The 18,658-nt window shown below is 53.7% G+C and overlaps 6 protein-coding genes across 6 annotated transcripts; 2 read left to right on the forward strand and 4 right to left on the reverse strand.

Annotated features, from left to right (window-relative positions):
* Nucleotides 1-1,880: 1,880 nt before the first annotated feature.
* Nucleotides 1,881-2,935, forward strand: CTAM01_04907 (ubiquitin-conjugating enzyme; the record flags this gene model as incomplete). Its single annotated transcript, XM_060520937.1, has 7 exons — nt 1,881-1,913; nt 1,993-2,000; nt 2,055-2,103; nt 2,166-2,295; nt 2,347-2,461; nt 2,558-2,739; nt 2,799-2,935. The coding sequence occupies 7 exons, from the start codon at nt 1,881-1,883 to the stop codon at nt 2,933-2,935; spliced, it is 654 nt and encodes a 217-aa protein (XP_060384306.1).
* Nucleotides 2,936-3,722: 787 nt separating this feature from the next.
* CTAM01_04908 (uncharacterized protein) lies at nt 3,723-4,868 on the reverse strand (the record flags this gene model as incomplete). Its single annotated transcript, XM_060520938.1, has 1 exon — nt 3,723-4,868. The coding sequence occupies one exon, from the start codon at nt 4,866-4,868 to the stop codon at nt 3,723-3,725; it is 1,146 nt and encodes a 381-aa protein (XP_060384307.1).
* A 1,471-nt stretch (nt 4,869-6,339) lies between these two features.
* Nucleotides 6,340-8,825, reverse strand: CTAM01_04909 (fungal specific transcription factor domain-containing protein; the record flags this gene model as incomplete). The annotated part of the gene is made up of 2 exons (XM_060520939.1): nt 6,340-8,188; nt 8,482-8,825. The coding sequence occupies 2 exons, from the start codon at nt 8,823-8,825 to the stop codon at nt 6,340-6,342; spliced, it is 2,193 nt and encodes a 730-aa protein (XP_060384308.1).
* A 1,745-nt stretch (nt 8,826-10,570) lies between these two features.
* On the reverse strand, nt 10,571-10,708 carry CTAM01_04910 (uncharacterized protein; the record flags this gene model as incomplete). The annotated part of the gene is made up of 1 exon (XM_060520940.1): nt 10,571-10,708. One exon carries the CDS (start codon nt 10,706-10,708, stop codon nt 10,571-10,573), a length of 138 nt encoding a protein of 45 aa, XP_060384309.1.
* Nucleotides 10,709-13,378: 2,670 nt separating this feature from the next.
* On the forward strand, nt 13,379-13,793 carry CTAM01_04911 (uncharacterized protein; the record flags this gene model as incomplete). The annotated part of the gene is made up of 2 exons (XM_060520941.1): nt 13,379-13,504; nt 13,575-13,793. 2 exons carry the CDS (start codon nt 13,379-13,381, stop codon nt 13,791-13,793), a joined length of 345 nt encoding a protein of 114 aa, XP_060384310.1.
* A 1,571-nt stretch (nt 13,794-15,364) lies between these two features.
* CTAM01_04912 (uncharacterized protein) lies at nt 15,365-17,421 on the reverse strand (the record flags this gene model as incomplete). Its single annotated transcript, XM_060520942.1, has 2 exons — nt 15,365-15,477; nt 16,806-17,421. The coding sequence occupies 2 exons, from the start codon at nt 17,419-17,421 to the stop codon at nt 15,365-15,367; spliced, it is 729 nt and encodes a 242-aa protein (XP_060384311.1).
* Between the last annotated feature and the right edge of the window lie 1,237 nt (nt 17,422-18,658).

Consider the following 18,658-nt stretch of genomic DNA (forward strand, 5'->3'; position numbering starts at 1 on the left):
CAGAGACGCTGCTGTCGAGGGTCGCGTGCTTCTCAGAAGAGAGGCACACGACCTCAGACAGGTACTTCGGATTGTAGGGAGAGACATATGGGCAGACAAGTACCTTTTTGTCTTGAATAAGAAGTAAACGTATGGAAGGGATATGCAAGTGCAGAAAAAAATGAGAATGCAAAGATGCAAATTTGGTCGTGATGATGCTGATGTTTTCAGTGTGGAGAGAAAAGATTAGGAGAAGTTTGCGTTGAAGGGCGAAGCGCAATCTTTTATTATCCAAGTCATGATGGTTTTTGCTGCGTAGAATTGAGTATCTCCAAAATTACCGGTGGTGTTTCGTTCCCGCCGCTTCGCTGGGCTGGGGGTTAGAGATGGTAAAAGCGGGTCGATCTCACAAAGCTGACCATACAGGTGCCGTGCTGGACGCTTCGCTGTGAATGTCCCCCCCAAGGTCCAGGGAACGGTGTCCGGTCCACCTGCGACCAACCTCCGTGATTGGACAAGGCGCCGAGGCACGTTCGGTGGTCCCCCCTCCAGAGTCCATCGCCGTCTCTTGACGGATACGTACCTTTTGTTCTGGGAAGGGATTAGTGAGCCGTGCTGCGCTTATCGTCCTGGTCCATAGGGCGTCAGTACCATGCTGATCCTCTCAGGGCCCGTTGCTGAGGTAAGTGAGCTAAGACCGAGGCAACTCTGCCTCGGGCCCAGCGGTTTCTGCTCTCGGCCCTCCGCGAGGACGGGCATTGGGATGTCCAAGGTTTCCCTTGGCCCAGATCGGGACAAGCTGGCTAGCGAACCCGACGCTTGGGATGATGGCGCTCGCGTGACTTGACTTTTTGGAGTCTCTTCTCGTTGACTTTTAGCCTTTAATATGGCCAACCGACACCGCTTTCACTGCGTATAAGTCCCCGCATACCTGGGTAGAAGGAAGTGACGAACGGCCGGTATCACGGATAGTCCCCCCCTCCCATTAGAAGACGGCGTTTCCTTCCTGGCTCGTGACAGCGTACAACCTTGCCCACGACTGCAGTCCATGCGATTCGTACTTGCGTGGGATGATGGGTTGTTCCTTGTAGAAATGTCTCAAGAGATCCCGCAAGCAGACGATGTCGTTGGACGGACCGGCCCTTGTGGTATTGCTTTTTCGTACAGCATCAAGGACTTACATCATTCTTGCGAACTCTACTAGTCGGGACTGCCGGTGTTTGCTGGCTGATCTGGCTATGAATGTCTAAGGTGAGTTGAGTTCAGCTGGAGCTGTATACTTGCAACCTGAAGCAAGACTGAATGCCGCTACAGAACCTGAGGAAATGACGATTGAATTCAAGTAACTCTTTTTTTTTTTGAAAGTATCTGCTGCTTTGTATGTAACCCTTCGATACTGGAGGAACGTTTTGCCTCTCCAACATCGACCCCCAGTTTCGACATTGTTCCTCCGAGACGATTAAGGCTTGCATTGTCCCGCATGGCCTTAGTCATGTAAGACCCCAAGACAGGTGGGCAGTGGGCTCTAACAGACAATAAGGGAACCTGTGTGGCTGGCAAGATCCGCGCCTAGCCGCCTAATCCTCGGACCCACCATTCCTTATCGTTGCACTTATCACTTATGGTCCGGGATCGCCCACATCATCATTGCGCGTGACTTGGCGTCAGGAACCCGATCCGACCTTCTCCTCCTCTCTGTAACCACCCACTGCACTCCTCACGATTTCAAGACCAACAACAAGCGACATCCCGTATAGGATATTGTCTCTCAAGACCCCGCGGCGAGACCTCATATATAGGGGAATCTCGACACTAACATCGATCCATCCTTCCCCGCATCCGTCCTACAACAACTCTACCCCGATCGAACAGTCGTCCGAACACCCCGCGCAACTGACAAGATGAGCAGCCCACGCAGAAGAATCGAGACTGATGTAAGTCTACAGTGCTACTGGAGTCTTTGTATGATAATTGTGCAGCAAGCTCACACCTTTGTCTTTGTCTTTTGTCTAGGTCATGAAGTAACGGCGCCCCAAATCACACCATACCTTTGATAGCTCGCTAACCTGACGCAGGATGTGCGATTTGCCAACCGACCACCTCCTGCTTGATATACTGACCTCTGTAGGTTGATGAGTGACTATGAGGTTACTCTGGTGAACGACAACAGTACGTTGCCTCCCTAGCCCATATTCAGAGCTGTTGCGACTAACGCCACGTCAAGTGTAAGACTTAAATCCATTCGACGACACCCTCCGATCCTAACCCCACCACCTAGGCAAGAGTTCTACGTTAGATTTAAGGGCCCTACCGAGAGTCAGTCCAACCAATACCCATGTATTAGTTTACTATGCTGATTCTCTGCAGCTCCATTCGAAGGCGGCGTCTGGAAGGTCCATGTCGAGCTTCCTGACCAGTACCCCTATAAGTCACCGAGTATCGGATTCGTGAATCGCATTTTCCACCCCAACATCGACGAGCTGTGAGTAGAGAACGTCCGACCGAGATACATATGGACGAAAAAGTGGTATGGGAGGGAGCAAAACAGAGCAAGGGGCTGATCTGTGAAATGGCTTAGGTCGGGCTCCGTCTGCCTGGATGTCATCAACCAGACTTGGTCGCCCATGTTCGACATGATCAACATCTTTGAGGTCTTCTTGCCTCAACTTCTTCGATACCCGAACCCGACGGACCCCCTGAACGGCGAGGCGGCTGCCCTGATGATAAGAGAACCCAAGAGCTACGACGCTAAGGTCAAGGGTGCGTCGACGCAATAGAAGGCAAAAAGGGGTCAAGATAGCTTGCTAACGAGGGCACAGAGTACGTCCAAAAGTACGCAAGCAAAGATGCTGCCGACGAAGCCGGCGCCGAGAGCGAAGACGACGACGACATGTCGTCCGTTGGCAGTTTCGGCGACGATGACGAGGAACCCGCCGGCCGCCTTGACGATGTATGAAGCGCACTCGGGAACTTTGAGGGAAACACGGCTAGAGAGAGCATTCATGGAAATGGCGTCGCAGGAGACTTATATCCCCCGGGTTGTGATTGGACTTGGCATTCTTGAACCCTCCTCAACGTGGTCCTGCTGAGGGGCACTTAGTGTTCCCTCACCAGCGAACAGCAGCGAGGCCAGGATTCTACCATCTTTGTGTTTAAGGGACTAGGAAAGGGTATTTTTATGGGAATCAGCTTTGGAGTTTTCACATGAGACAATCGCGGATAGGATGGGGGGTTGATTACGATGATGACCATTGCTCACGAGGAGAGCTGCTAAAGACCGATGGGGACGATATGGGCGTGCGCAGCATACATACCAACCCAAATTGGATTCCAATTTGTTCGATCAACTCGGACCAGTGGCTCTAGGAGCTACATTAGGTAGTCGTTTACAGTCATGCAAACAGCAATAACTGCCCTCTGTGACTCCAAGTGGCGTGTTATGGATGTGTCCTGAGTACGATGTGAGGGCGCATCTTCAAGAACATGTGCCAAACTGCACCTGAGATACGGCTGATGATGGTGTAGATGAGCTTGTCGAAGGTTCACATTCTGGCAATCCTCAATCGAGGATGCATCCTCGAGTTGATCTATGTAAAGAAAAAAAAAAAGCTTCTGTAGTAAAAATACAATGACGCCGATATAAATGTCCGGGGTATCTCTGCTCTAAATCATATCCGTTAAAACGCCACACAAACCAACCAAAGGTGCTCCTCGCACAATCAAAGTATAGAGGGGCCCCTTTTTCAATCCGAATCAGAATCGTACGCCACAAGCGACTTGGACGAAGGCGTGCCCTGCTCGGGCTCCGTGGTCTTCGGCAACTCCTGTTTCTGCTGCGCACCACCACCACCGCCGCCGCCGCCGCCGTCCTCATCACGCTTCCTCTTCAGCCCCGGGATCCTCGGCGCCGACGACCTCTCCGCCGCCCCCTTGGTCTCGACCAGGAACGGATCCCTCGCCATGCGCGTGTTCCCGACAATCTCGGAGACGATGGTCTCCCTCCTCTTGGAAGCGAGAACTTGGGCTTTGGGTATTCCCTTGGGCGGTAGCGCCGCTTTGCCAGTCGTCGTCGTTGTAGACTTGCCGTCCTTGACCGAAGCAGAAGGCCCAGGCGAAGGAGACGACGACGCAAAAAGCGGCTTCGCAAAAGCCTTCAGCCCCGCCTCGTCAACCCCCTCCCCAACGCCCCCAAACTCAACCAGCCTCGCTCGCCGCGCATCCTCCTCCGTCGCAGGCACAAGCTCGATCCCCAAGCTCATCTTATCCTTCAGCGCCTCGCCCACCGCGGCCTCCATCTCGCGCCGGTGCCGTCCCGCGCGGAACGTCGCGCGGAGCGCCTTGTTGCGCGTGTACGGATCGTCCCAGTCCCTTTTGGCAGCGTCCTGTAGCTCGTCGATGCGCTCCGTCGCCTGCGCGAGGTGTTGCCGGTCTTCAATGGTTTTCTCCAGGGAAGCGAAGGCGTTGCCGCGGAGCTTCTCGCGTTCTTCTCCGGTGAGGATGGCCATCTCCCCTTCCTGCGGCACCCTCCCCTCCTCGCCCGTGTCGCGCTTCTTGGCGCCCGAGACGACGACGTAGGCCGTGTTCTTGGGGTCCGTGTGGATCTCGATCCAGCCGCCGCAGTCGGCGTGTTTCATGCGGAACTGCCATATCGCCGTCGAAAAGTAGGACCCGACGCGCTTCTTCTCGGCGTTGAACCGGACGCCTTGGCCGATGATGGTGGGTTTCGGGCAGGTGGAGCACCAGATGGCAAAGGGCATCTCGAAGCGGACGACGAGGATTCCTGGTTTGGAGGCGCGGGCGCCGAGGGGGTGTTTGCGGGCGAGGGCGTTGCCTGTTGTCGTGCCTTCGTGTTCGGGCGGGACGTAGCGTCCCATGTTGAAGCCTTGCATTTTGGGCGAGGTTGAGGGGGGGTTTGCGATAGAAGTTCGAAGGAAGAGAGATTCGTGGGAGGTTCGGCTAGTCGTGTTGGTTGTGATCGTGATCGCGAACGGCCCGCGACGGTGTTCTTTCGGCGGAGTTGGTTTTTGGGAAAGTCGCGGCGGAGAAGGGTTCCGGCGGGGAGGGAAATCCCAGGCTTGTAGGAGTCGAAAGGTGGGATTTCGGAGATGGTGGGGGTTCTTGTTGCGCCGCTACCTTGGACATTTGGCGCCGGTTGTAGCGGGGCACCGGGGGGACAGCGGGATTACGTAATGAGACCTGCTCGGGAATTCCACAGAACCTTCACAAAATGCCATCGTTGGCCTCACTTTGACTTATACGTCGAGATCTATGCTATATGTTCTCAATTACTCTACCGGTAGTTTGTGAATTCGTTTCTGTTGAGAATTACATACAAATGGACCTACGTGTGCCGGTTAGCCGTCTCAAGTAGCATCATCACGCAGTGCCAGCTGCACCTTACACTCAAAGTGGTCATCACAGTCGTGATTTGGGGGTTCACAGCCACGCAGGACCGGCAGGCTGCGAGCCGCGATACTGGCCTCTTTCTTGTTCCGAACTCTTGCCTAAGGCCGATAATTACCGCTGTAAATGACGACGTAAGATGTTTGACTTTTCGTTGCCAGTCGTTAAGGCGAGGCTGATGGTTACCATGTCACCATCGATTGCGTGATTTCGGTTGAGTGCGTGTCTGAATACTTGAGGGTGCTGGTTCCGCCGTTTGAGGCTCGTGGAACCCCATGCTTTCTCTCATCAGCTTGATGAATGCGGCTCACGGCATTTCGTTTCCATCTCTCTTCAACAGGCGTACCCAAATGTTACTAAAAAGGTGAGATTCACCACCGTTTAGCCTGACCGACTAGGCGAGATATCAAGGTACCGTAACACGGTAGCAAGCACTCAAGGCGTGTAGGCTTAAACCATCGCAAGACATCAAGGTATGTATGATTTCATCAAAAAAGCTCTGCAATCTATGCTAATATGTAAGGCAAGGTATGGATCGCTCAACCTCCAAAAAACGATGCTACGACTTTCGTCCCGCTCAAAGATAATGGATGGTATATATCCCTCCCGAGTGTTTTGCGCCGAAACCGAATGAATCGCGTTGGGTTCCCCTTCTCGCATCATCGATCCCGAGCAAAAAGTAAAACAAAAATTCCGAAATATCATCAATATGAGGTCGTGGACGGCGGCCATCACTCTCTTTCCAACTTTCTGACATAGCCTTCGCGAGGCCCGCCGCCCATCAACCAATGGTATCCTGCAGATCATGATGCAATCCCAAAATCCTCCAAAAGAAAAGCTCCGTTCTCGTGGATGGCATCTCCCGCTTGAGCGAGTCTTCGTCTCTTCATGTTGTCATTATTCTCCCCTTTACAGCTTTAGCGATGGTCCATTTATCGCCGCTGCAGTCTACACTCTTCATTCGGCCAAGCCTGCCATACCCGACGTCGGGGCGAATGTCTCGTACATCTCGTCATCGCTGCTGTCCACACTGAGGGGGCTCTGAGCATTGCTCACATCGGCGCTTGGCAGTCCGCTAAATCCTCCTAGACTCATCGTTGCTGGCGCGCTCTGTCCAAGAGAAAGCAAGCCATTGTTAGCAAAGCTGCTACTAATGCTTCCAAGTCCGATATCCACCACACTTCCGCTGCGGCTCATTGAAGGCTTCTCAGGAAGTTTCTTGAGCAGGCCTGTCGAAATATCGAGCATCGTCATGGCAAACATGGTGAGACCTTTGCCTTCGCCAGGCTTCGAGCTCACGGATAACGTCCAGCGGTATTCGCCCAAGCGCCTACGGTACCAATCGGCTTCCTCTCGTCCTGGGGATGTCGCCCACAGAAGCGAACCAAATGTGCCGATGAGGGCAAAGTTGGTCTTGGACGCAAAGTACCAGAAGGAGCGAAGGTGCGAGGTGTTCAAACGGTTGACAAAATCCATTGCGGAAATAAGACGAGCCTTGGCCGCGCTTCGGCAAATGTGCTGAACATAGGAATCGACAGCCGACCCGGTGGCTTCGAGCGAACGAATGATACGGCGATGCAGTGTGATTTCGGCGGCGAAGTAAGCAAGGTGAAGATATCCGATGCTTGACAAACGACCTGGCGGGGCAGAGATTGACGAATACGTGCTGTCCATGCGAATGGCCGCTGGCAAACTGGCATACCATTCCTTGAGCTTCAGTTGTATGGGCTTCGCCATGCCCAAAACCAGATGCGTGCCTTGTCCACCGGCGTTGGTGACGTTTTGCATGGCCTGCAATGAGTAGAAGGTATCGAGAATCTCGGCAAGAATCTGCGACAATTGTACCATTTGACCAAACAATGTACGACCGCGTTCGATATCCAATTTCTCCTCCACGTCCTTCTCGTCCCACTCGACATCGGGAAAGTCATGATCCGTAAGTGGTTGGACACCCCAGTTGGTGGAGAAAATGTGCGAAGGCCGCCCATGAACGAGCGAACCCCATTTGTCCTGCATATACAAAGCCCAGGCGAGGCGTTTCCGCAACCCCTTTTCCCAAGGTGGGATTTTCCAGTGCGTACAGTCGAGGTGAAGGCCAAGCTCCTGGGCGGTGGCGACGAGCTGAGCAGTCGGAGCCCACTGGTCGCCTTCGGGTCGCTGGGAGAGAAGGAGACCGGCCTGGATGGTGGACAATTTCGGGCGATAAATTGCGTCGGCAAGAGTTGTCCGGATCATCCGCTCGAGGTTGGGAATGTTGGGTCGAGGGACTTGCGCGAGCTCTTCATCGTGCTCCCACCAGTTGATGGCAAACAGGTAAACAGCAGCTAGTAGACAAGGCGAAAATTCGCGGTAACTGCGCTCGTACTTTTCAAGGAAGACGGTCTTCTGAATAATCGGGAAGGCGGGGTGAACGATGCGGAAGTACAAGTCTACTAGTTTGCGACCATGTGGCCGCACGAGACCCTCAATTTCCTCGATATCCTCGAGGATATGCTCGTGGCCGGGGGTGTTGGAATCTGGTAGTAGCAGGAACGTGTCATCGTCACTGACCTTGCGCAGAGTGCCGCGCGCCAGTAGACTCTCATCTTGAGGGTTAAATGGTGACAGGTTGATGAGAGAAGGCTCGAAGTCGGTCGTCGGGCCTATGTACTGGCTGTAGCGATCATTTTGGAGACCCAGCGTCCGCTTGAGCAGAGTCGGGCCTCCGACATTCGCCATGTCTTCAAGAAAAGAGCTGCTTCCCGTGGTGCTGGAGAGGCTTGGTTGATGTTGCCTTCGCCTTCTGATATCGGCTCTAGCTGGTGAACTAATGGACCAATCACGTGTCAGAGATTAAGGTTCGTTATCAGACGTGCCCCCCTGACCGCGGCGTGCCCCCATGGCTGCCCAAGAAACATCAAACGGGCGCAAAATGCAAGCTCAAGCGGAAGCGAGCCAGGCTGGCGGGGAGGGAGCAGTAGGGGGACGGACTCGCCAATGTGGTTAAGGAGGGAGGAGGGGGAAATAGGCGGGGAGTAGTAGCAATGTGAGAGTGAGTATTGGTAGGAGAGGGGAGTGAGAATGAAAGCATGAGAAGAGGGGAAAATTGAGCAGACTGACCTTCTTTTACCACTGTCGTCAAAGTCACCGTTCAGCTTGCGTTTCCTTGGCTGGGGGCTGTTGAGCAAGGAACAATCGGATCCGCTAGCCTGGCAAGGTATGCAGCTATCTTCGTCTTCGCTCACGATACACTTGACCCTAGATCGTTGGCAGGATTCGCATGGGCTGAGTGAACGTGTGGTATATGAGCCAACAGACTCTGCGATTTCCCGTCCAGGCATGCTGCCGCCGCGGAAAAGTTCGAGGTTCGTGAATGCCTCTTGCAGATAAGAGTTCTGGCGGCGGGGAGGTTTTGGTGCAATGGCGATGGGAGCCGTCCTGGTGACGGCACTTGAGTTGGACATGATGGATAGGTAATGCGCGGCAGTAGAGACAATGCTATGTATATACAGGCAGGGCTGGGCCGACGCAGGGGAAGCAGACGGGCGGACGGACCCGGTTCGTCAAGTCGGGGTCCCGGGGCCCTTGTCTGGAGATTGGGGGAATGAAGCGGGCGTGAATTTACTCCCTAGGGTTAACCGGAGATATGACAACGGTGATAGGACGATAGGCTTCGTCAAAGGCCAAGGATGCAGACGGGAGAGGCTGGCACACACTCCCCGGGATGGAAGCTGGTTCAAAGGAGCCCCACGGCGTGCAGCAGATGGGATGGGATGCGAAGCAAGTGATGCAATGTCGCTCGTTGGCTTGATCCTGGTGCTGGTCCTAGGTCTGGGCCGCCACTCGAGATCGACGGCGGAGGAATAAGAATATCTGTGGTCGAGTTGACGTGAGATTTGAGAATTGTGTGCGTAGCACCAATGCAGGATCCGCCAAATGAGATTGGCTGGCGAGCGGTAATTCGATCTTGATGAATTCCTATGGGTGAGCCTGTGTTGTAACACGAAACAGCAGACGGGCCACCACAGGGACTGGACTGATAACGCTACGGTGCGCCGAGGCCGGTTGAGATAAGACGGGCTTGTTGGAACCCTGGGAGGCGGCAGCGGGCAAAGATGATCAGGTACACCAGCAGACGGACAACGGCCGGTAGCGATTGCGAAGTTTGGCGTGAGATGAACGGGGCCCAGAATGCTTCAAGGCTAGACGAGGTGGAACAAAGACACGAGAAGATTGTGTTTCCAAGAGCTACCTAGCAAGAGGCTGATAGGTATCCGTCCGAGTAGTGAGGCGCGTTGTGTCGCGTGCGTGCGAGGGGTACAAGATAAGGCGACAACGGGAATTGGGAACGGGATACTCTGTAAAAGGTAGGCGTTCCAAGTTCCAGAGACTCGAGAAGAGGTACTTCTCTAGGTATGTGTTGAGTTTGAGTGGTTCCTCGTCAAGATCTGGGGTGGGATGTAGAAAGTCCGAGGGGGCGCGGTGCGGTCGCGGCTTCAAGTTTCTTTGGGGAAAGGCAAAGATAAGGTAGCGTGCGCCGCAGGACAGGAGTGGCCAAGGCGGAACGATTTGCGCCCGTTTTTGGTGATGGAATTGTAATGGTGGTTGTACTTTTTTGGGGGGTGCGGTGCGGATGCAGGGCCGGAATTGGGGCCCGGGACTGGGAAGTAATCCAAACTTGGGATTGGATGGGTTGGATGAATGGGGTTTTGATGGATCGATATCGGTGGACTCTCAAGTGACGATGGCGGCAAGGATGAGATAAGCCTTGCTTATCGGTGTCATTGGGTCCCAGGGGCGGAGGAGAAAAGTATATGTAAGAGAGCAATGTCCAATGTCTCTAATGGCGCTTCAAGTATCCATTAATGGATGTGTCGGTGCACCAGGACGTCCTTGATCTTGGATCTTCGTTCTTATCCCTGGGTTCCTTGGAGAGCGTCCAGTTTGGGGGTTGGCCGTTTTTGTTGGAGACGGAGAAATAATTAAATTTTATGGGGATTGGGTGGCGAGAACGATGGATGGATGGGGTGAGCAGATGAGGAGGAGGATAGAAGAGGAGAGGGAGGGAGGGAGAGAGTAGGAAGAGGGAAAAGAAGAGAGAGAGGGAAAAGAGAGAGTAAGAGAGAAGGAGAAGGAAAAGAAAAAGCCAAGGTGGTTAAGGTAAAGAGCACACCTACTCCAGTCCAGTACTCCGTAAGGTAAAGAAAGGTCAGGTATGGATGGATGGATGGATGCGCAAGGGGAAAGAGAGAAAAACCACAGTAAGAAGAAGGAGGAACCTGACAAGATGGGATTTGCAAGCTCCTCCTCCTTCTCTCTTTCTCCTCCCACCTTTACGAATACTCATTCTATTACCGGCCCAACCACGTAAAAAATGAATAACAGAATGTAGGTGAGAGAGATATGGTACCCAAACACTGACACGCCCAGGGGACTTCAAATGCCGGGTGAAGGTTTTTTTTTTCTTTTTTTTTTCTTCTTGCTGTTCTTTTTTTACACTGCCGCTGCCCCTCGTACAGTGGTTCACTTTTTTCGATCAATCTTTGATCGACAGTGTTGCGGTTCCTCTAAACCCGCAAGGACAGACAGAGAGAGACATACTAAAACAGAACGCCGCTTGACACAGGATCTGCCGTGAGAGAGGAGCACAGTCAGGATTGGATGGGGCTCCAACCAGGAAGGGTCAAAGTTCCTGACCGCCGGCGGCCTACTGCAAAGATGTCAGGCAGGCCCGGCCAAAGTCTCTTACTCTACCCCTTCACTATGAATGGCACGTCTCGCGTCGGTGGAGGAAGAAGCAGGAGGGTGTATTGGAAGAGGAGGCGCGGCAGTATCTGAGTGGCCGGCGGGCGTTGGTCTCAATGGTCCGACTAAAGGACCAAGCGGCGGAAAAAGACATCGAGAAAGAATGGTCCAAACCTTGGTTTGATGGAGTATGGGGATCAAGATGGAGACAAGAGCATGGGCAAGGACATGTCGACTGAGATGGGACGGGACGGGATGGCATGGGATGGAATGGGACGGACACCCTCCTGGCGTCCCTTTTGCCTCTACTCTTACCGCACCGCAGTGCAGTCTTCTTCTGCAGCCTGGTGCCTGCCTTGCCCTCACCGACACGAAAGATGTGCAAAGCGGCAGCTGCAAATGCAATACCTGAGGAGACAGGCATAGGCATGGCTTGGCATCAAGGAAAAAAGTCTCAATGAGACGAGCAGGAGAGAGAGCGAGAGACTTTGTCCGTGTCAGTGAAAAAATGACATGGGGAACTCCCGGCTAACGAACCAAAGTCAAGAAACAGGGCAAAAGGGAAAAAAACATAAAGAGAACAGGGTAGGTAGGCCCGGGGCTGTGCTTTTCTAACATCCACGCCCAAGATACGCGGGGGGTGTAAGTGTCGGATCGGTTGTTGAACAGAGCCAAGCCAGAGACCACCCAATTACGGAGGAATGAATTACCTTGCGGCTCGCCAGGAATCGAACGACGAGGCGCGCGTCGATGCGGCGGCCGATAGTAAGGTAGACAAGAAGGCGCAAAAGGTAAGAAAGTGTGGTAAGAGAAATAGACGTCGGGTGAACAATAAGAAAGTGACCAAGTGATCTATCGCTCAAAGACGAGACCAGGGTACGGTGAAGCACTTGGAGACGTCAAGGCATGTTAGCCGAGCAGGTCTAGCCTCTACGCAGTAGGTCTAGGTGACATATTGAACGTTTGATAGCGATTACGTCGTACCAGGAGCATCAGCACTCCGTAGAGGCCACCGGGGATTTGAATGGTAGCAGGGAAGTGTGCTTGAAGGCGCGAGGCTAAAAAGGCCGCCAGGGCCGTTTTCGTTGCATTCCGCGTGAAAAGAAGAAAGGTGGACAATGGAGAATAGGTATGGAGGACTCTCCGACTCACAAACTTTGGTCATGGTGACTTTGGTGATGGTCACAGCCTGGTGGCCGGATGGGAACTTTGAAGGGTAAATCTCCACAAAAGCACATGGCAAAGCGTGCGACTTGTCGACCCTTCGGCCCTGTCTGGCACGATGACTGGGTCGTCGATGCTGGGAATGGCATGGGGGAAGGGAAGTGATGGTGTCGATGGAGGGACGGAAAGATAAAGCACGAGACATTTGGGAGGGGAGATGGGCGCCGCCTTATCTCTGTCCATTCCGGGGCAGGCGTTCTAGAAAGATGCTACGAGACAGAAATACATAATGGCAAATGGGCAAATCACGGCTCATATATTTCATCTTGTCTTTTGGGGCCCTTGGGGTTTCCTCAAGCTTCAGCTCCATAGTGTAACCCCGTCACTCCGTCACTCCGTACCCGTGCCTACATTGCAAGGTTGGAGGGTACATGCTTCCCAAGACTCCGTAAGGTACCTAAAGTATGGAAGGTAAGGAAGTCCAAGGACTCCAAGGTGGTGGTTGCTGCACGATCCGAGTCGGCGGTACTCGGGCGGAACATGGGGCCCCACCATTGACTACTGCCATTCTGCAGCTCACTCGCCGCTTCTTGCCTCGACCGGCGCTTGTAGCGCAGACGTACATTCCTTCCTGCGTAGACCTGGAGACTGGAGTGAAGTGCCCTAGGCGTGGTGCCCCACCCCTTTAGCGAAGTGGCTCCCATTACCTTATAGAAAGTCCGGTACCGCCCGTTTCGGGTCTAGCGCGGCAATACCCATAACGTAATTCTCGAATATTGCCGAGTCAGAACTCGACGACCAAGGTCTCTTTGGCCCATCGTCCCAACTTCAACCTCCTCTTCAACCGGCATCTCGCGCGCGCGCAAGCAACGCCCATTTACCACCTAGCTATGCGGCACCGCAGTACTTCCTACACCTGCACGGCGCTGACCGCAGCCAAATGTCGAGTCGCAAGCAGCCCGGCTGCACGCAACTGTACACAACCAGCAACACCTCAGGAGACCCGCTGCTCTATCTGGAAGAGGGATAAACCTGCGACGCAACATCTACCAGGGGACCACCATCAACAGCATCATCCCTCATCCTAGAATCCGGAAGCTGCTAAGATATGCAGCCCATCATCAAGTTTGAGCGGGCAAAGAAGCGGATTCACCTCCTCCCGCTTTGCTCTCCCACTCACCACCAGGTCATTGTTAGCCTGCCGTTGTTCGGAACCATCAAGTCAAGCCACCACGCCAGCCATCAAGCGGACCAGCCCATGCCATGACACGGATCCAAATCATTACCTACAACTCAACCCACGGCCAAGGGATCGATCGTCCAACGATGACACAAATCACGGGCTGTCGTGTGCCGCCCCGAATCACCGCCGTTCCGCCGTTGCGCTTCAGGGTCCTTTCAACCCATCCCGCCCCTGTCATGTCACGCTTTTCCCGTTGGGACTCTTTGTCACTGGCTCCATCGATTCCAATCTCCATGCCGCCGGTCTAGACGACGTCTCCTCCCTCCGGCATGCTAGGTAGGAGGAGTCGATGCGAAAGACCATCCGCGCCTGTTCCGGTCACGCCCGATGAGCAAGGGACCTTGCCAGTCCCTGAACCTGAAGTGCGCCTTCTACTGCTATGTCACGGCCCCAATTTCCAAACCGGCATTGAAGAACTTGGATACTCTAACCAAAGACCTCACAACTCACCACTCTTCAAATAAGCCAAAGTCCAGATCTGGTGGACCGTGGACCAGCCTCAGTTCCTGGTAACGCGGGGTTGCGGGGCAATTGGCCTCCTGCGAATCATCGTCCCTGTTTCGCTGCTCATCATACCAACCATGCCAATCTCAAATGGACGTCGATTTATCCCACCCTCGGCACGAAAGAAACCGCCATTTGAGGAATCAGGGCCAGAGAAAAACCCACACACCACCACGACCGAATATCATCTTGGCCCAACCCACAGCATGTGTTCTACGGTCATCTTACCGCCGCCAGCAGTCGGCCAAACTGACACCTCCAAACAACTCGCTACTTGAGAGGACACCTTTAACCGCCATCCCCTGCCCGTCAAACGTCGAAATGCCACGTCGGCTCACCTGCCGAAAAAGGCCCCCAAAGGCTCTCGTGCTCTACCATCTTCTGACGTTCTTCGACAAATGACCTTGAAACTCAACAACTTAATTGACTCTTCTTCCCGCCTTCTCCTGCGGGAGACCCCCACGAATCCCTGCATGTCATGCCTTCCGACCGCCTCGCCTCAACAATTAGCAAGCCATAAACCTTCCCGAGAGACACATCCCTCGTGGGTGGGGGGGGGGGGGGTAACTTCATGTGTTGTGCGACATCGTGAACGCACACAGGTACCACTCACACAGCTCTAACCTAACAGGGGTTCATATAATCGCCCAGCTACTACTTACGTCATTGAGTTCCTAATCCCGCTAGTTTCACGATGCCAGCCCGGCGGCTCTATCGCTAGCGTTCCCGGTGGCCGTCGGCTCCGACCAGGTATAAATTGAATCGACAACTGCCTATTCGACCCAAGTGGCGAGTCTTGCCCGGTGAAGATATACCCGAAGTCTGTATTTCGGTCCGAGGCCATGATGGAACAGTGACACACCTCCATGTCCGCAACGGCTCGATTGCATGTGAAACGGCGTTAATGATATATCTGTACCTTATTCTCGTGGTTTCTCCGCGATCCTCACGACCTGCTGCATTTATAGACTCCACATTCTTCACGTGCTATGAGCCGAAAAGTCCTATTACCCCGCGGAGACGAAAACGCAAAGTTGCGGTAGTTCTGTCACTAGAAGTCTACAGGTTTCCATACAAAGTCTTTTCGAAACAAAAATGCTGCATCGACCGATTGAAAGAGGATGTCACGCCTGGGTGTTTGCAAGCGCCAGACGAGGCAACGGCGGCAAACTGAACGAGTTTCACCGCTCTCCCAAAAAGCACCAAAGCCGAATCAAACCGGTCAACCGCAACATTCGAGACAGCATGCGTCTAGTTCAACTTGGGAATTCGATTGGTCATTGATTCCTGTGATGCGACGAAGGCAGACTGGGCATAGTTGACCGACTCTGCTCTGCCTCGAATGGTCTAGAGCTGTATCGCCGGGCCACTGCAGAGGAGAGTGTGGCTCTGGGTGTTGATTGACGGTTTCCCGCCCTCCGCCCTCCACTTTCCGACATCATACTGTGATGGCATACTTGCTGATCATTATAGGTCAGAAGGTCGCGGCCCGACGATCTCCAACCGATGGGAATAGTCTTGGGTACGGATGTTGGACCGTCTTTCCTACAACTCAGTATGTCGGTTCGACATTTTACGTTTCTCATGGATTTATCCGTTCTTTGCACCGAATGCACTCGCCAGATCATCGCGGTTTAGACACACAAGGCCAGTCGTACTTACTGGTCTTGCACGAGTCTTGCGTATTCTCAAGTATTATGAGGGTCTCCTCGTAGATCTTCGCTCCTTCCGCCGACGGAGCTCCGCCTGGGAGACTCATGTGAAACCCTCCCATCGTTACAAACCCCAACTTTCCATAGAACGGCACAGCGTCCGTCGTGCTTTCAAGGAATACCGGGAGCCCCTCAGCTCTGGCGGCCTCCGTAGCGGCATGTATCAGAGCTTTCCCCGCGCCGCGGCCTCGGAAGCGGTAGCCAGTGCACAAGAACGTCAAATAAAGAGCCGGGCATCTCCGCCGGGCCCGGGTCCGCCGCCGTCGGTGGTGTCCGGTGCCGGCGGAGAGAGAACGCCCATGAGATGTCAGCAACTAGAAGATTTGGGGCTTTGAACGTTCAACGCCAACGTCGTTGGCAAAGTGGACACGGGTAACAGGTGTAACGTGGGAACCGCGATGGGAATCAAAGGGAGAACTGTGGTTCCCGCTGCGGTGCTGTCCCCGCCGTTCCGTGGAGAGATGTCACCGAAATGACATTCTGGAATTCGACAAAAGGCGATGCCGAGGGGGGAGGAAACCCGCCGAGAACTGTCTGGGATCAGAGTTTCTTGGGGGGGCACCCCCGGGGAGGAGAGAGACTCCGAGTCTTTGAGGGTCTTCGCTGTCTGATGCGTTTCCCCACCGGGCCAAACCCCCCACCGGGCCAAACCCCCCACCGGGCAAGCACCGACCTCGGAGCCGACTCAGACAGCGCCAGCCAGGAAGTGTGAGGTTTACGGATAAGGGAAATACGGCACCGGCGCAGCTGACATAGTCGGCGGAAAGCCGGGGACAGGCAACTGGGATGGGGGAAACTGCCGATACAGGTAGGTGGATGAGGAATTGACCACACCCCCCTCGCGCGACATTTCCCGAAAATTTCACGTAATGGGAAATACCGGGATGGTGGAGTGGTTGAAGAAGAAGTTGGGCTAAGAACGGCGGTTGAATCATGAATGGAGCGGCAGAAGGGAATGGGGGGGGGGGGGGAACAAAAAATAACAACAACCAAATTGTCAGAGAAAAGAAAGGACCGAAAGGCAAGAGTGGACGAGTAATAATAAACAAGATATTTGAAAGGTGTAGGGCACTCACGGAGAAAAGGCCGGGAGCCCATGGCTACCCGACGTGCTTTTGATGCGGCGGTCGCGTAGGCGGTGAGGTATTCTCGGTTCGCTGAAACGGGCCACTCTTCGTCTTCGCTTTCGTCGTCGTCGCTGTTCTTGTGGTTGGAGTCCTCCACTGTTGCCCCTACTATGGCTCCTTCTCCGACCTCCGCTTTCGATTGTTGATGGTGTTGTTGGTTCCGAGGAGGTTGTTCTTTACTCCCGTCATCCACCACGCCCGTCTCCGCCGTTGTTGGCAGTATATTGCCCGGCTCTAAGCGTCGTGAGCCGCTGGCGGATGCGGTGGGGGTTTCAATGACATGGCTTCGACTTCCACCTCGACCTCGACGTCGGACGATGTCCCATTTCACGAAGGCGATGACACGTTCATTGTTCCCGGTGCCGGTAGCATCATCGTCCTCGGCGTCGGCGTCGGCATCCGCCTCATCCACTACGTCGGGGTCGGAGCTGACGCGCGCCACGAGGATCCGCGGCGTGTCGTGGTCACGGAGGTGATGCAGGGCGTCTTTCACGAGGTGGTCGTGAAGGTCGGCGAGGGAGGCGGACGTGGGGAATTGCAGCGGGAGTAAGGTGTTGGAGGACATTGATGAGATGTGGATGGAGGCGATTTGAGGGGTTTCGGAGGGTGTTGGGGGGGCAGATCGTGAGGGTTGTCATCGTTGATGAGTTGGAGTTTGTGGGTTTATGAGTCTTGGCTGGTGCGGTGTAAGTTGTGTGAGGCGTTTGTGAGTTGGTGTGAGTCGAGTATAAGCTGAGAGTGAGGTGGGTGAAAGTTGAGCAGTATGGTAGGTGTGTGAGATTTGGGAGTGAGTGGTGATCATGGTTGGTTTGCGGTCATGTGATTTGTTTGTGCCTGTGTGCTATGGAGGTTGCTACGAGTGCTACACGCAAGGTAGGATTCCTTGAAATATATAGCTTCATTGTGCTTGGAGATATATTGCAAGAACGAGTTAGGACTGTATGAAGAAGGAGGCGAGGCTGAATCTGTGAAAGGCTTGGAAGGAGGGTATGCTATCGACTTGTGTTGTCTGGCTTCTAGTTGTCTGGCTTACTGGCTCTCCTGTCTTGAGTGCTTGCCTTTCCACCTCATCTTGCTCTCTGATATGCTGTGCCTTTTACCCCTCAAATGCCCTCTTCAAAGTATGTGAGTTTATGCTAGGGGAAATGAGTGTTAAGAAGTATGAGGACTCACTTGATGTGTTTTCATTACTTGAAGTTTACTATATGCTCCCTCGCCCTGAGCCTCGTTGGCTGATATCGACAGTGGCGATGAACGGAGACAGTATCTTGCGAGTGTTGCTTCTTGTGCTCAACATCAGGCCAAGCGAAAATTTCCAGAATCGAAAAGAAGTCCTGAATAAGTTTGTATGAAGTCCTGGCATTATGTCCAGAGATACTCGTAAGAGGTGGGCTTTTCTACGTATTCAGGTGCCTGGGATGAAGTGAACCATACATAACGTTCCGGCAAGATTTGGATCAGGTTCATGAGAAAAAGGGGGCAGAATCTTTTGAAGACACGTGAACGGCTGCCTCGAGTCAGCTAGGTACGGCGTGGCATTCGATGCAAACGGTGGCCGAAGCAACGTTCGACGCCATAGGGGCATACATACAAAGACGTAATGGTCCTCTACTCGAATGGAGACCAGCGTCACCTGCTTGCGACGAGAATAGCTGGCTTCCAGCAAGCTTTTGTGAGCTGTGTATGGGAGGCTTGCCACTGTTGTCAATCCGGAAATCCTAAAGCGCCTCTTGGATGTTAAATGATCTTAGTTGTCAACACTCCAGCTACCTGAGCAAGTTGTTTGACAATCGACCCACTGA

This window comes from Colletotrichum tamarilloi (genome assembly GCF_030869305.1).
Source record: "Colletotrichum tamarilloi strain Tom-12 chromosome Unknown Scaffold_12.1, whole genome shotgun sequence".
Classification (NCBI taxonomy): domain Eukaryota; kingdom Fungi; phylum Ascomycota; class Sordariomycetes; order Glomerellales; family Glomerellaceae; genus Colletotrichum; species Colletotrichum tamarilloi.